Source organism: Eutrigla gurnardus, assembly GCF_963514095.1.
Source record: "Eutrigla gurnardus genome assembly, chromosome: 16".
NCBI classification, from domain to species: Eukaryota; Metazoa; Chordata; class Actinopteri; order Perciformes; family Triglidae; genus Eutrigla; species Eutrigla gurnardus.
The window spans coordinates 2,108,710-2,122,732 of NC_139927.1; the positions used below are offsets into that span (position 1 = coordinate 2,108,710).

Below are 14,023 nucleotides of genomic sequence, written 5' to 3' on the forward strand. Positions count from 1 at the left end.
CTCACGAGTATCTCTCTTCTCAGGGTTAACAAACTCAGAGTTTAACTAAACCTGCTTTCTAGATCAAAAACTGGTTTTAGTTCAGCATTCAGTCACATTCAGCACATAATAACCTGAATATGATATGATTTGATTTTTATTTATTTAAGTGTCATGCACATCTTTTTGTGCCCAGCCTGCATGGGCTTACAAGACACTCATTGTTTAGATACGTTCAAAGACAGCTTTGGCGTGTCGTTTTGGAGGAGAGCGAAAGAAAGTTACCACACAAAATCAGCAATCAGCAGGTAAGCCCCGCCTCCTAAGGCATCCCCTGCTTTCTGGTCTGGTGGACTCTAAATGGACCATAATGTACTAAATGAACATCATGCTGGATTGAAGAAGACTTGAAACTAGAGATTGAGACCATAAACTCATGTTTACAATGTTTACTGAGATAATACATCAAGAGAGAAGTAGGACCATTTTCTCATAGACTTCTATACAACCAGAGAGGAGTCGCCCCCTGGTGGCCAGCAGAGAGAAGTAGGACCATTTTCTCATAGACTTCTATATAAGCAGAGAGGAGTCGCCCCCTGGTGGCCAGCAGAGAGAAGTAGGACCATTTTCTCATAGACTTCTATACAAGCAGAGAGGAGTCGCCCCCTGGTGGCCAGCAGAGAGAAGTAGGACCATTTTCTCATAGACTTCTATACAACCAGAGAGGAGTCGCCCCCTGGTGGCCAGCAGAGAGAAGTAGGACCATTTTCTCATAGACTTCTATACAACCAGAGAGGAGTCGCCCCCTGGTGGCCAGCAGAGAGAAGTAGGACCATTTTCTCATAGACTTCTATACAACCAGAGAGGAGTCGCCCCCTGGTGGCCAGCAGAGAGAAGTAGGACCATTTTCTCATAGACTTCTATACAACCAGAGAGGAGTCGCCCCCTGGTGGCCAGCAGAGAGAAGTAGGACCATTTTCTCATAGACTTCTATACAAACAGAGTGGAGTCGCCCCCTGGTGGCCAGCAGAGAGGATTCAGCTCTAAGGACCAACAGACCTCCATTGCTGCTGAAGCTTGTTGTATTTCGACATACGATACTAACATACGTGTCTTATGAGGAGTTTTCTTGAGAACACAAGTAATGAGCAGACAGCAACACAGGATTTGTATTTGTAACAGCTCTCCGCTTTATTGAAATACATCGGAGTCAGGTTAATATAATGAGTTCTCCACATATGTGTGGCAGCCAGTTCCATACATTATTTTTTGTTTTGACCTTACACCTTAAATATTTTTTTGTGCAAAAAAGAATCTACATCACCTGTAGTGGGTTATCCTCAGTAAAACGCCCAAACCGTTCAAAAAGGGAGCAAGTCCAAGTAAAACAACAAACCAAGAAACAAAAATGATTACATCTATAACATGCAAAACTGTACAAATTATTACAAAGCAATCCTAGAAAAAAAGTGTAATATGATATGAAAGAGCAAAAATAATATAGAAGGTACTGTAGATAAGACCTCACTGAAATGCAAAGGCGTTTGAATGATTATTTGTATTAGCTTCCTCCCGTTACCACTGTCACCGTCTACAGCCAGACTACAGCCACTAACAGCCAGACTACAGCCAGACTACAGCCAGACTACAGCCAGACCACAGCCGCTAACAGCCAGACTACAGCCAGACCACAGCCACTAACAGCCAGACTACAGCCAGACCACAGCCAGACTACAGCCAGACCACAGCCGCTAACAGCCAGACTACAGTCAGACTACAGCCAGTCTACAGCCAGACTACAGCCAGACCACAGCCAGACTACAGCCAGACTACAGCCGCTAACAGCCAGACTACAGTCAGACTACAGCCAGTCTACAGCCAGACTATAGCCAGACTACAGCCAGACTACAGCCGCTAACAGCCAGACTACAGTCAGACTACAGCCAGTCTACAGCCAGACTACAGCCGCTAACAGCCAGACTACAGTCAGACTACAGCCAGTCTACAGCCAGACTATAGCCAGACTACAGCCGCTAACAGCCAGACTACAGCCAGACTACAGCCAGACTACAGCCGCTAACAGCCAGACTACAGTCAGACTACAGCCAGTCTACAGCCAGACTATAGCGAGACTACAGCCAGACCACAGCCAGACTACAGCCAGACTACAGCCGCTAACAGCCAGACTACAGTCAGACTACAGCCAGTCTACAGCCAGACTACAGCCGCTAACAGCCAGACTACAGTCAGACTACAGCCAGTCTACAGCCAGACTATAGCCAGACTACAGCCGCTAACAGCCAGACTACAGCCAGACTACAGCCGGACCACAGCCAGACCACAGCCAGACTACAGCCGCTAACAGCCAGTCTACAGCCAGACTACAGCCGCTAACAGCCAGACTACAGCCAGACTACAGCCACTAACAGCCAGACTACAGCCGCTAACAGCCAGACTACAGCCAGACCACAGCCAGACTACAGCCAGACCACAGCCAGACTACAGCCAGACTACAGCCAGACCACAGCCAGACTACAGCCAGACCACAGCCAGACTACAGCCGCTAACAGCCAGACTACAGCCGGACCACAGCCAGACTACAGCCAGACCACAGCCAGACTACAGCCACTAACAGCCATACTACAGCCGGACTACAGCCGCTAACAGCCAGACTACAGCAAGACTACAGTCACTAACAGCCAGACTACAGCCGCTAACAGCCAGACTACAGCAGCTAACAGCCAGACTACAGTCTGACTACAGCAGCTAACAGCCAGAGTACAGTCGGCGCACAGCCGCTAACAGCCAGACCACAGCTGGACTACAGCCGGACTTGTCTGCCTCGCTCACCGCAGCCGTCCATCAGACAAACCCATAATTCATCTGATGGTTCCTGAGTCCCCCCCTCCTCACCCGGCAGCTCCACCAGCACTTTCTCTCTACGATATCGGCCAATCAGAAAACACCTGGCTGAGACGCCCCGTCTAATACATTCTCCAGGAAGACTTGCTGGCTTTAGGAGGTGGAATAGCAACGTCCTTGTCTCACTACATGGAAACTGAACAGTAAAGAAACACGGACGAGCGGCTGAAGGACGAGCACATCAGAAGCACGTAGTTTGTGGCAGCGAGCAGCGACAAGGGTGGAGATGAACGCAGCTCCCCGACCTGAAGACCACCAGCCCGGTTAGACCTCCTCTCCCCTGAGCACTTCACGTTCTCATCTTAGTGTTCTCCAGATCGCCGTCTTCAGAATCCAGTCCGTGTTCAGTCCAGCTCGAGTGGCGTCTGCCGTCAGAAACACTCGGCGGTCCGGACGCCGGACTCCAACCAGACGGGAGTTTAAATCACTCGAATGCAAAACCAAAGTGGAAAAAAACCACAGAATGTGTTTCGTACATCAAATAGAAAACAAACAAACCTAAAACCAGTCGGTAAAAAAACAAAATGGAAAGTGGTTTAAAAATGGCTTTTTGTGTGAATACAAACCCAAATCAGAACAAACTAAAGTCAAAGAGGGTTGTTTTGTCTTTCCGTGGATCTCTCTCTCTCGCTCATATATTACTCTCTACTTTGAACCTATGTACATTGCTGTGATGAAGCTGTGAGGAGTCAGTTTGGTTGGACAGCAGAGTGGAGCGGGGATCCTTGAGGACACGCCCAGGGCTGGGTGATGTCACTCACACTGGACCAATGAGGACGAAGGTAGCACAGAGGAGCTGTGGTGATGTCATACGAGCCGCTGTTAATTAAACACTGCTTGGAGCTTTTTTGTCTGATGGTCAAAATAAAAAATATTATAAAGTCACTGCACTTAATATCATGAGCAACGGGGAAAACAAAAAAACATTGCTTTCCTTTCTCTCTTTTTTTTCTTTTACATTTTCATGTTTGCAGCACCCGAAGAGAAAAGCGAAGGAGGAAGTGAGGAGGTTCAAACCTTCCTCTCCTCCTCAAAGATCGATAAATAAATTAAAATAGTGTCCCCTAAAACCCAGAGGGTCCTATGTACAAGTACAAATCATCCTCCATCATTATAACCCTCTTTAGTTGCATCGTGAGTCTCTGAACGAATCAACCAATCAGGGGGCAGAGAGAAGTCAGCTGAGAGGGGGGGGGGTCACATTCCTATATCACACACACACACACACACACACCCTGAATACACACACACTCCTGCACCCTCAAACATCAGCACCCAGGACAGAAGGTGTCGAACGTTCATCAGGAGGTGCAGTTCTCTTGGGGGGGGGGGGGGGGGGGGTCTGTGTGTGTGTGAGGGGGGGGGAGTCTGTGTTTGTGTGTGTGTGTGTGAGGGGGGGGTCTGTGTGTGTGTGTGTGTGTGTGGTGTGTGTGATGGGGGGGGAGTCTGTGTGTGTGTGTGTGTGTGTGTGTGAGGGGGGGGGGTCTGTGTGTGTGTGTGTGTGTGTGTGTGAGGGGGGGTCTGTGTGTGTGTGTGGTGTGTGTGTGAGGGGGGGTCTGTGTGTGTGTGTGGTGTGTGTGAGGGGGGGTCTGTGTGTGTGTGTGGTGTGTGTGAGGGGGGGTCTGTGTGTGTGTGTGTGTGTGTGAGGGGGGGTCTGTGTGTGTGTGTGGTGTGTGTGAGGGGGGGTCTGTGTGTGTGTGTGGTGTGTGTGAGGGGGGGTCTGTGTGTGTGTGTGTGTGTGTGAGGGGGGGTCTGTGTGTGTGTGTGTGAGGTGGGGTCTGTGTGTGTGTGTGTGAGGTGGGGTCTGTGTGTGTGTGTGTGAGGTGGGGTCTGTGTGTGTGTGTGTGTGTGTGTGTGTGTGAGGGGGGGTCTGTGTGTGTGTGTGTGTGTGTGTGTGTGTGTGTGAGGGGGGGTCTGTGTGTGTGTGTGTCTGTGTGAGGGTCCTGTGCTGTCGGTCGGGGGGGGGGGGGGAGTCGGGGGTCGGCTCCTCATGTGTCCCAGCCCATGCGGTCTGTGCTCTCCAGAGACAGGGACTTGGCCTTGTGTGGGGAGGCGGGGCTGGGGGGGCTGCTGAAGGTGGAGCTGTTGGAGGCCGTGGAGTGACGGGGGGAGTCCGAGTCCTGGAGGAGGAGGAGACAGACGGAGCGTTAATGACACTGTGATTCTGGAGTTTCAAAGGTTTAACATGTAAACATCGGAACGTCAGTGTGTTCGCTCGCCGCCGGGAAGATGGCCGACGGCACGGAGCTACTTCCTGTGTGAACAAGCCGCCGGGCCAGGAAGCAGCACTGTGGTGTCCAGCAGACAGGACTCCTTCTGGTAGTGACTCCTTCTAGAAGTGAATCGTTCTAGTAGGGACTCCTTCTAGTAGGGACTCCTTCTAGAAGTGACTCCATCTAGAAGTGACTCCATCTAGAAGTGAATCGTTCTAGTAGTGACTCGTTCTAGTAGTAGTTATTTCTAGTGAATCGTTCTAGTGACTCGTTCTAGTAGTAATTATTTCTAGTGAATCGTTCTAGTGACTCGTTCTAGTAGTAATTATTTCTAGTGAATCGTTCTAGTGACTCGTTCTAGTAGTAATTATTTCTAGTGAATCGTTCTAGTGACTCGTTCTAGAAGTAATTATTTCTAGTGAATCGTTCTAGTGACTCGTTCTAGAAGTAATTATTTCTAGTGAATCGTTCTAGTGACTCGTTCTAGAAGTAATTATTTCTAGTGAATCGTTCTAGTAGTGACTCGTTCTAGAAGTAATTATTTCTAGTGAATCATTCTAGTAGTGACTCGTTCTAGTAGTGACTCGTTCTAGCCGTAATTATTTCTAGTGAATCGTTCTAGTGACTCGTTCTAGTAGTAGTTATTTCTAGTGAATCGTTCTAGTGACTTGCTCTAGTGGTGACTCGTTCTAGTAGTAGTTATTTCTAGTGAATCGTTCTAGTAGTGACTCGTTCTAGTAGTAATTATTTCTAGTGAATCGTTCTAGTGACTCGTTCTAGAAGTAATTATTTCTAGTGAATCATTCTAGTAGTGACTCGTTCTAGTAGTGACTCGTTCTAGTCGTAATTATTTCTAGTGAATCGTTCTAGTGACTCGTTCTAGTAGTAATTATTTCTAGTGAATCGTTCTAGTAGTAATTATTTCTAGTGAATCGTTCTAGTGACTCGTTCTAGTAGTAGTTATTTCTAGTGAATCGTTCTAGTGACTCGTTCTAGTAGTAGTTATTTCTAGTGAATCGTTCTAGTGACTCGTTCTAGTAGTAATTATTTCTAGTGAATCGTTCTAGTAGTAATTATTTCTAGTGAACCGTTCTAGTGACTCGTTCTAGTAGTAGTTATTTCTAGTGAATCGTTCTAGTGACTCGTTCTAGTAGTAGTTATTTCTAGTGAATCGTTCTAGTGACTCGTTCTAGTAGTAATTATTTCTAGTGAATCATTCTAGTAGTGACTCGTTCTAGTAGTAGTTATTTCTAGTGAATCGTTCTAGTGACTCGTTCTAGTAGTAATTATTTCTAGTGAATCGTTCTAGTAGTAATTATTTCTAGTGAATCGTTCTAGTGACTCGTTCTAGTAGTAGTTATTTCTAGTGAATCGTTCTAGTGACTCGTTCTAGTAGTAGTTATTTCTAGTGAATCGTTCTAGTGACTCGTTCTAGTAGTAGTTAATTCTAGTGAATCGTTCTAGTGACTCGTTCTAGTAGTAATTATTTCTAGTGAATCATTCTAGTAGTGACTCGTTCTAGTAGTGACTCATTCTAGTCGTAATTATTTCTAGTGAATCGTTCTAGTGACTTGCTCTAGTGGTGACTCGTTCCTAGGGACTGATGTCAACATGAGTCACTTCCTGTGAGTGTTTACAGGTTAACCGTCATGGTGATGAAGGTGATGGTGAAGATGATGGTGATGAGGGTTGCAGGGCGTGGGCTAACTGAGGTGATGAGGCGTGAATGCAGCGTGACATAAGGAGACAGCGCTCTCCTTATGTCACGCTCCTTATGTGAAATACTTCCTGTCATACTGTCGGCGTGATGATGCCGTGATGACGCCGTGATGACACCGTGATGACGGGTGGACCAGAGGGAACCGGGCTCAGACCCGGTTGGGACTCAGACCAGCGGGGGACTGGGGAGGGGGGACTGTAGAAAAGGAGCGACGTGGTTCCAGGTGAACGCTGCTGGTGTTGGGAGGACCTCCGCCCACTTACAGGTGTTTAACAGCATGCAGTCATGAGTCCTGTTATTCTGGACCCATGTGGTCTACATGTGGTCTGGACTGCTGCTGGTTCAAAGCGGCTGTGTGGAAGCGGACATGCTCAGTGAAGACGAGCGCACGCGCCGAGCGGTGGCGGCAGTCAGGTGACTGATGGTGGAGGATGCTGCTGATGTGACGGAGCTGAGATGGTGCAGCGACAGCATGACCTCATGCTAATGACCTCACGCTAACCTCACGCTAACGCCTCTCACACTGTGATTCAGCGATTGCTCGGGGATTCGGCGCTCGTTCAGTGACTCGGCGGTCTTGTGTGTGGTGCAGTCGTTGCATGTTGACATTACCTTCATCTTACTAAGCAGGGTCCGTAAGGCCCTTTTGAGATCGGGGGTCTTCTCCGACGGGGAGACCGCCTGCCACTGCAGAGGAGAGTTCAGACTGAGCGGCCGGCCCACAGACAACATGCGGGGTGGGGGGGGGGCGGGGTAGCTGAGTGAGGGTGAAGGGAGGGATGGGGCAAGATGGAGCTGACAACGTCCAGGCTGATGGGCCATGAGGATGTGGGGGGGGAGGGGGGACAGGAAGTGACAAAACACCGTCACTCAACTTAGACGTTACATGTTTAAGAGGAAACCAGCCAGAGGTCTCCATGGGGGGGCGCTACCGGGGGAACCGGGAGGAGAGCTTGGAGCTAACCGGTCGGAGCAGTGGGATGATGATGATGAAGCTGCACCCATAGGTGACAGATGGGACAGAGGGAGGAGCTCTTTAGATGGAGGACAATGGGGTCCTTAAAAAAGCTTCATGGCAGGGAGACAATCAGGATCTGCATTTAGACAACATGTAACTCCAGGACCAGTCTCAACGCCGAGTCTCGACGCCGAGTCTCAACGCAGAGGCTGACCGAGGCTCGACGCCGAGTCTCAACGCAGAGGCTGGCCGAGGCTCGACGCCGAGGCTCAATGCCGAATGTTTACTGACCTCTCTGTCGAACTGGGACAGGGGGGCGTCGCCACAGTCCATGCCTCCTCCAGAGGACAGCGAGCTCTCGGACGGCGAGGTCATGGTCTGCCGCTTGTTGGACCCGTAGCTTCCTCCAGACAGCTCTCTGCGCAGAGCGCTGCCGTTCTGGGAGGACGAGCCTAGACGGAGGACAGACGGAGGACAGACGGAGGACAGACGGAGGACAGACGTCAGGAGGCCACTCTAACACCGCTGCTGCACTGAAGTGACTCGGAGCCGCCTACTCACGTATTCCCAGCCCACTGCTGGCGCTCATGGAGCGGCCCGGCTCCGCCCGGTTCTTGGTGATGGAGGGGATGCTGACGGAGCCGCTGAACCCGGCACGGCTCTCCTGAACACGGACGTTCTGGTTTAAACAGGCACAGAGCAAAACACCCAGAGTGCAGTGCAGGAGGAGAGCGGTGAGGAGGGAGCAGTGAAGCACACACACAGACAGACAGACAGACAGACAGACAGACAGACAGACAGACAGACAGACAGGCAGGCAGGCAGGCAGACAGACAGACATGCACGTCGCCATCGACAGGTGGAGGACGGAGGTCGTAGGTTCTGCATGCTTCAGTTGATGATGAGGGATGAAGAGGAGGAAGCAGGTCTACACATCTAAATGTGCACGTGTGTTCCAAACAACAAGGTCTCTGCTGTATTTATGTCTAGATGACCTTATATGGAGTGTTGATGGAGCAGCTACAATGTTAGCGTAGCCTAGCACCATCAACCAGACTCCATTCAGAAAACCAGCGTTTTAACAGTAGTAATCTTGTGGTCTGCAGACAGACCTAACAAAGCATGACTCAGCACTTTTTACTGATCAACATCATGATGGAGTTATTTCTGCATCCTTTTCATCTGGTTATTGATATCAAATCACAGATCAATACTTTATTCTCCAGCCTGTAAAGCTGGTAACCCCACGTGGGTCTTTCTGTCATCCTGAGGTCAAACTCATGCAAGTAACGCAAGGCAAAAATTTGCTTCATGTTTGGTGAGAATACGGCATGAGAATGTGTGTGTGTGTGTACCATGGGCAGGTCTTTAAGGATCTGGATCCCGTCTCCTGGTCCCATGTGGGCCACGTGGTTGAAGTTGGTGGGGTTGGAGATCAGCTTGTTCCTCATCTCTGGATCTCGCAGCATCTCTCTGGAATCACAGATCAGACGGAGAATCAGAGGAACCGAACCTCCAGGAGAGGAAAGCCAGAGGATGTTTATTATCATATGAGATGGTTTATCCAGGGTTCCTCCACCTTCTCCAGAGTCACATTCAAGCACTTTCCAAGCATTTCCAGGTGCATTCCCATGCTTTTCCAGCCCCTTCCAGCTGTGGTAAACTCCATATTTGTATCAATCCAATGGTCAGTATTCAGTCTACTTATTATGTCACTTGTTGATCACATTAAATGAGATGTTATTGTCCTCTAAACAACCAACATGATGTTTGGAGACAGCTTTTTACAGAAGGACCACAAATGAAAGGAAAACTAATTCCACTAACAGATCCACAGAAATATAATCACCAACTATTTTCATCATCTGTTCATCATCAAAAGTCATTTTTCATAAAGAAATGTCACAAAATGCTGTTTTCAGTCCCTCAAATATGGAGATCTTCTTTTCTCTGTTCTATCATAGATGTCATCACATACAACACACATTTCAAGACCTTTATTCTACATCCAAGCACTTTTCAAACCTGGAAACCTCAAAACCTTGAAAACCCCACCCTAAAACTTAAGTGTTTCAAGGATTTCCAGCACCCTGTGTGGATGATCCGTGTTTCCTGATTCGTCCTGACATAAGGTCTGGTGGTTCCAGGGGAATGAGAGGTTCTTCTTCTCATTAATATTATTTTCCACATGCAGACATACAGTGACGTACCTCCGCTGCTGCAGACGCTCTTCCTCAGGCACCCTAAAGGAGAAGCGCCTCTTGTTGTTCATGCTGCGCACCATCTGCTTCCTGCTGTTGTCGGACGTCTCCGGGACGACCAGCTCATCGCCCTCTGCAGGAGCACAACACGCCGCCGCCATGTTAACGCCACAGACTACAGAGTGATGGTGCACATGTACTGTGGAGGGTGAGACAGGCTGCTGGGAGTCATGTTACATGATGAGCAGATGAGGAGATACAGCAAGCTATTCAATGCTGGAACTGAGTTTGGAATCCGTCTCAGACGTCACTGTGTCATGTGACCGTTCTCTCCTTTTTAGGCCCGATGTCTCAGTTCTTACCGGCCATCTTGTTCCTGAAGTAGATGAGGCGCACCGTTTCCAGTCCCAGCAGGTTCAGAGAGCCGTCAGGGTTCAGAGGTCGCACCTGAAGGGGGAGCGGTCTCATATTAACATGCAGGGTGGCATAGTAGCGACCTGCCAATCACCATTAAGCTAAAGCATCCCCTGCTTTCTGGTCTGGTGGACTCTAAATGGACCATAATGTACTAAATGAACATCATGCTGGATTGAAGAAGACTTGAAACTAGAGATTGAGATCATAAACTCATGTTTACAATGTTTACTGAGATAATACATCAAGAGAGAAGTAGGACCATTTTCTCATAGACTTCTATACAACCAGAGAGGAGTCGCCCCCTGGTGGCCAGCAGAGAGAAGTAGGACCATTTTCTCATAGACTTCTATACAACCAGAGAGGAGTCGCCCCCTGGTGGCCAGCAGAGAGAAGTAGGACCATTTTCTCCTAGACTTCTATACAACCAGAGAGGAGTCGCCCCCTGGTGGCCAGCAGAGAGAAGTAGGACCATTTTCTCATAGACTTCTATACAACCAGAGAGGAGTCGCCCCCTGGTGGCCAGCAGAGAGAAGTAGGACCATTTTCTCATAGACTTCTATACAACCAGAGAGGAGTCGCCCCCTGGTGGCCAGCAGAGAGAAGTAGGACCATTTTCTCATAGACTTCTATACAACCAGAGAGGAGTCGCCCCCTGGTGGCCAGCAGAGAGAAGTAGGACCATTTTCTCATAGACTTCTATACAATCAGAGAGGAGTCGCCCCCTGGTGGCCAGCAGAGAGGATGCAGCTGTAAGGACCTTCAGACCCCGTCAGTGGCTTCATGTCGACAGCAGCACTGACCTTCTTGAGAGGGATGGTCTGGATCCACTCCATGGTGTTGACGTCAAACACGTCGACGGCGTTCTCGCTGTACACTGACAGGTAGGGGGCGTTGTAGCCTGGACACAAGGAGACACCATGTTGTTGAGGAAGCTGCCTCTTCATCTCACCACCACATACTTGAACTGCGACTCCTGCACTCACAGGCCGAGGTGGGAACGGCCGGCCACATCAGCTCCTGCTGCCGGGACCGGCGGCCCTGCGAGTCCACGTAGACCCCGATGGCGCTGAAGCACAGCAGCAGCTCCTTGCTGGAGATCTCCACGGCACAGAGGGCGTCCAGGCCCTGCTGGGGGATGAAGGCCAGGGTGTGGTCCTCCTGGTGGAGCAGGTTGACGGGGGACATGTCTCCATGGACACTGGGGAGGTCAGACCACAACATTGAAATTCAATATAATAGATGTTTGTGAACATTCATCAGTCACAATGACCATGTTTGGAGCAGGTGGAGTACCTGTAGCGTGTGAAGCCGGACTGGTATCCCACGTAGAGACGCTCATTGAGCAGCCCCATCCACTGGACGGACCCCGGGGCCTGAACCTCCCTCAGCCGGCGGTGACGGCCTTTACTCTTGTTCACCTGCAGGAGGACGGAGCGGGTTTACAGCAGCACAGACGAGACGGAACCAGACAAACACAGTAACTCCACCCTGCGGCGCTCTCTGACCTCGTAGCAGATGATCTGCCTCTTCATGGCCACACAGAGGCAGGTCAGCGAGCCGTTGCGGACGGGACCCGAGACGATGGTCTGGCAGCCCTTGGTCTCGGCCAGCTTGTAGGACTCGGTCTCCCGGCCATCCAAGGCCTGCGTGGGGAAGAGGCGGACATGGCGGTTCCTGCCGGAGATGACCGCCAGCAGCTGCTCCTGGAGGATCAGGTCGATGTGGTGCACCTTCTTGTTGTCCCCCACCCGGATTATTTCTGAGGACGAGACAGGAAGTGAGTAAAGAAGAAGACGGAGGGATGGAGGAGGGCGAGGACTGGATCTTACCATCTTTGGTGACGTGGATGACAAACAGGCCTTCCTCGTTGCCCAGGGCAACACGCTCATGATCTGAGGGCAGAGAAGTGAAGCAGGACGACATTTCAGTCCAGTATGGGAACAGAAAGGCACATTTTGAACAGAGAAGGAGGGACTTTTTATCAGCGTTGGAGCAGAAGACGTTCCCCCAGGATGTGTGAAAAATGAAGAAGACAACGATGACGTCAAACACGAGGGATGTCTATGTTTGCCCACCTATGATAGCAGCAGACTGGGTGGTCTTGATGAGGGGCAGGGTGCTGTCGTAGGCCTCCTTGGGGACGTAAACAAAGCGCTCCTTCAGCTTGTTCTTCTTGAGGATGCGGTGCAGCTCGTTGAGGAGGCCCACCCACTTGTTCCTCTCCTGGTCGCTGTCGGCCAGGATCAGGATGGAGGGCTTGTGATTGCTGGAGGGGGACAGCTGGGACGCCGTCACCTGAGGGGAGACAGGAGGACAGGGTGAAAGGTCACGCTAGCTGTGGAATGATATGTGGTTGTGGTTGCTAAGAGACGAAGAAGACCACTTACTCTGAATATACAGGGGATGTCTTTGCGGCTGGCGTGGATGACGTCAGACGCCAAAACGGAACTGACTGAAAACTCTTCATCCCTGCAGGAAGCACATCAAAGGTTAGACATCACGCACGCACGCACGCACGCACGCACGCACGCACGCACGCACACACACACCCCTCATCCATGATCACTTCTTGGTCGGAGTGATGTGATTCATCTCAACATCACCGGAGTGAAGACAGATAACTGACTCACCATCTCGTTAAACATCCGAATGAAATGAAAGGTCTGAACAACAAAAGGACTACAAATCACTTTGTTGTGTATTACAAAGATTTCTCCATGATCTGTTATTGATTACTGTGTCTTATTTAGAGGCTGATGAGCAACTTGAGACGTGAGGAGGTTGGAGGTGAAAGACGATGTGTTTCAGGTTTTAAAAGGCTAATAATGTCTTTGTCTTAATGAGCTCTCAGTGTTGAGACCCGTCTCACCTCATATCTATGACCTGGCTGACAACCACGCTGGGCAGCGTGGCTTTCCCTTCTCCCAGCTCGTACAGGAACAGTTTGAAGTCACAGACCACGGCCATGGCTCTCTGCCAACCCTTCTTCACCCCCGTCGGTTTGGGCACCTAGAACACACACACACACACACACACACACACACACACACAAATGCAGAGGTGACAATTCAGATTGAATTCCTACTTGGTTGCATCTGTAGCATAAACGGTCTATAAGCAGAGGTCGTAGTCATGGTGACGCCACCTGTTTGTGGACGTCGGTTTTTCAAGCTTCAAGTTCGGCACCCGGAGATTGAGACCATAAACTCATGTTTACAATGTTAACTGAGATAATACATCAAGAGAGAAGTAGGACCATTTTCTCATAGACTTCTATACAACCAGAGAGAAGTCGCCCCCTGGTGGCCAGCAGAGAGAAGTAGGACCATTTTCTCATAGACTTCTATACAACCAGAGAGGAGTCGCCCCCTGGTGGCCAGCAGAGAGAAGTAGGACCATTTTCTCATAGACTTCTATACAACCAGAGAGGAGTCGCCCCCTGGTGGCCAGCAGAGAGAAGTAGGACCATTTTCTCATAGACTTCTATACAACCAGAGAGGAGTCGCCCCCTGGTGGCCAGCAGAGAGAAGTAGGACCATTTTCTCATAGACTTCTATACAACCAGAGAGGAGTCGCCCCCTGGTGGCCAGCAGAGAGAAGTAGGACCATTTTC

General features: G+C 49.8%; 1 protein-coding gene and 1 long non-coding RNA gene across 7 annotated transcripts in view; both read right to left on the minus strand.

Annotated features, from left to right (window-relative positions):
- Positions 1-1,145: 1,145 nt before the first annotated feature.
- Positions 1,146-1,779, minus strand: LOC311027172. The gene is made up of 2 exons (XR_014598574.1): positions 1,678-1,779; positions 1,146-1,602 (listed from the first exon to the last, which is right to left on the minus strand). It is a non-coding gene; the product is annotated as an uncharacterized lncRNA (long non-coding RNA).
- A 2,999-nt stretch (positions 1,780-4,778) lies between these two features.
- The window catches only part of cdc42bpab (CDC42 binding protein kinase alpha (DMPK-like) b), a 56,533-nt gene continuing 47,288 nt past the window's right edge, over positions 4,779-14,023 (minus strand). For 2 of the 6 annotated variants that reach the window (XM_084030975.1, XM_084030974.1), the window contains 15 exons: positions 13,280-13,419; positions 12,798-12,879; positions 12,486-12,705; positions 12,240-12,302; positions 11,916-12,169; positions 11,704-11,828; positions 11,394-11,608; positions 11,211-11,308; positions 10,356-10,440; positions 10,003-10,126; positions 9,148-9,265; positions 8,354-8,471; positions 8,084-8,244; positions 7,447-7,521; positions 4,780-5,021 (listed from right to left, as the gene is read on the minus strand). In XM_084030975.1, coding sequence (XP_083887101.1) covers positions 4,890-5,021; positions 7,447-7,521; positions 8,084-8,244; positions 8,354-8,471; positions 9,148-9,265; positions 10,003-10,126; positions 10,356-10,440; positions 11,211-11,308; positions 11,394-11,608; positions 11,704-11,828; positions 11,916-12,169; positions 12,240-12,302; positions 12,486-12,705; positions 12,798-12,879; positions 13,280-13,419 — 2,010 coding nt within the window. In that variant the 3' untranslated portion in view covers positions 4,780-4,889. Of the gene's footprint in view, positions 5,022-7,446; positions 7,522-8,083; positions 8,245-8,353; positions 8,472-9,147; positions 9,266-10,002; positions 10,127-10,355; positions 10,441-11,210; positions 11,309-11,393; positions 11,609-11,703; positions 11,829-11,915; positions 12,170-12,239; positions 12,303-12,485; positions 12,706-12,797; positions 12,880-13,279; positions 13,420-14,023 lie in introns of all 6 variants that reach the window. The other 4 variants (XM_084030977.1, XM_084030976.1, XM_084030972.1 and 1 more) reach the window with 3 other exon arrangements.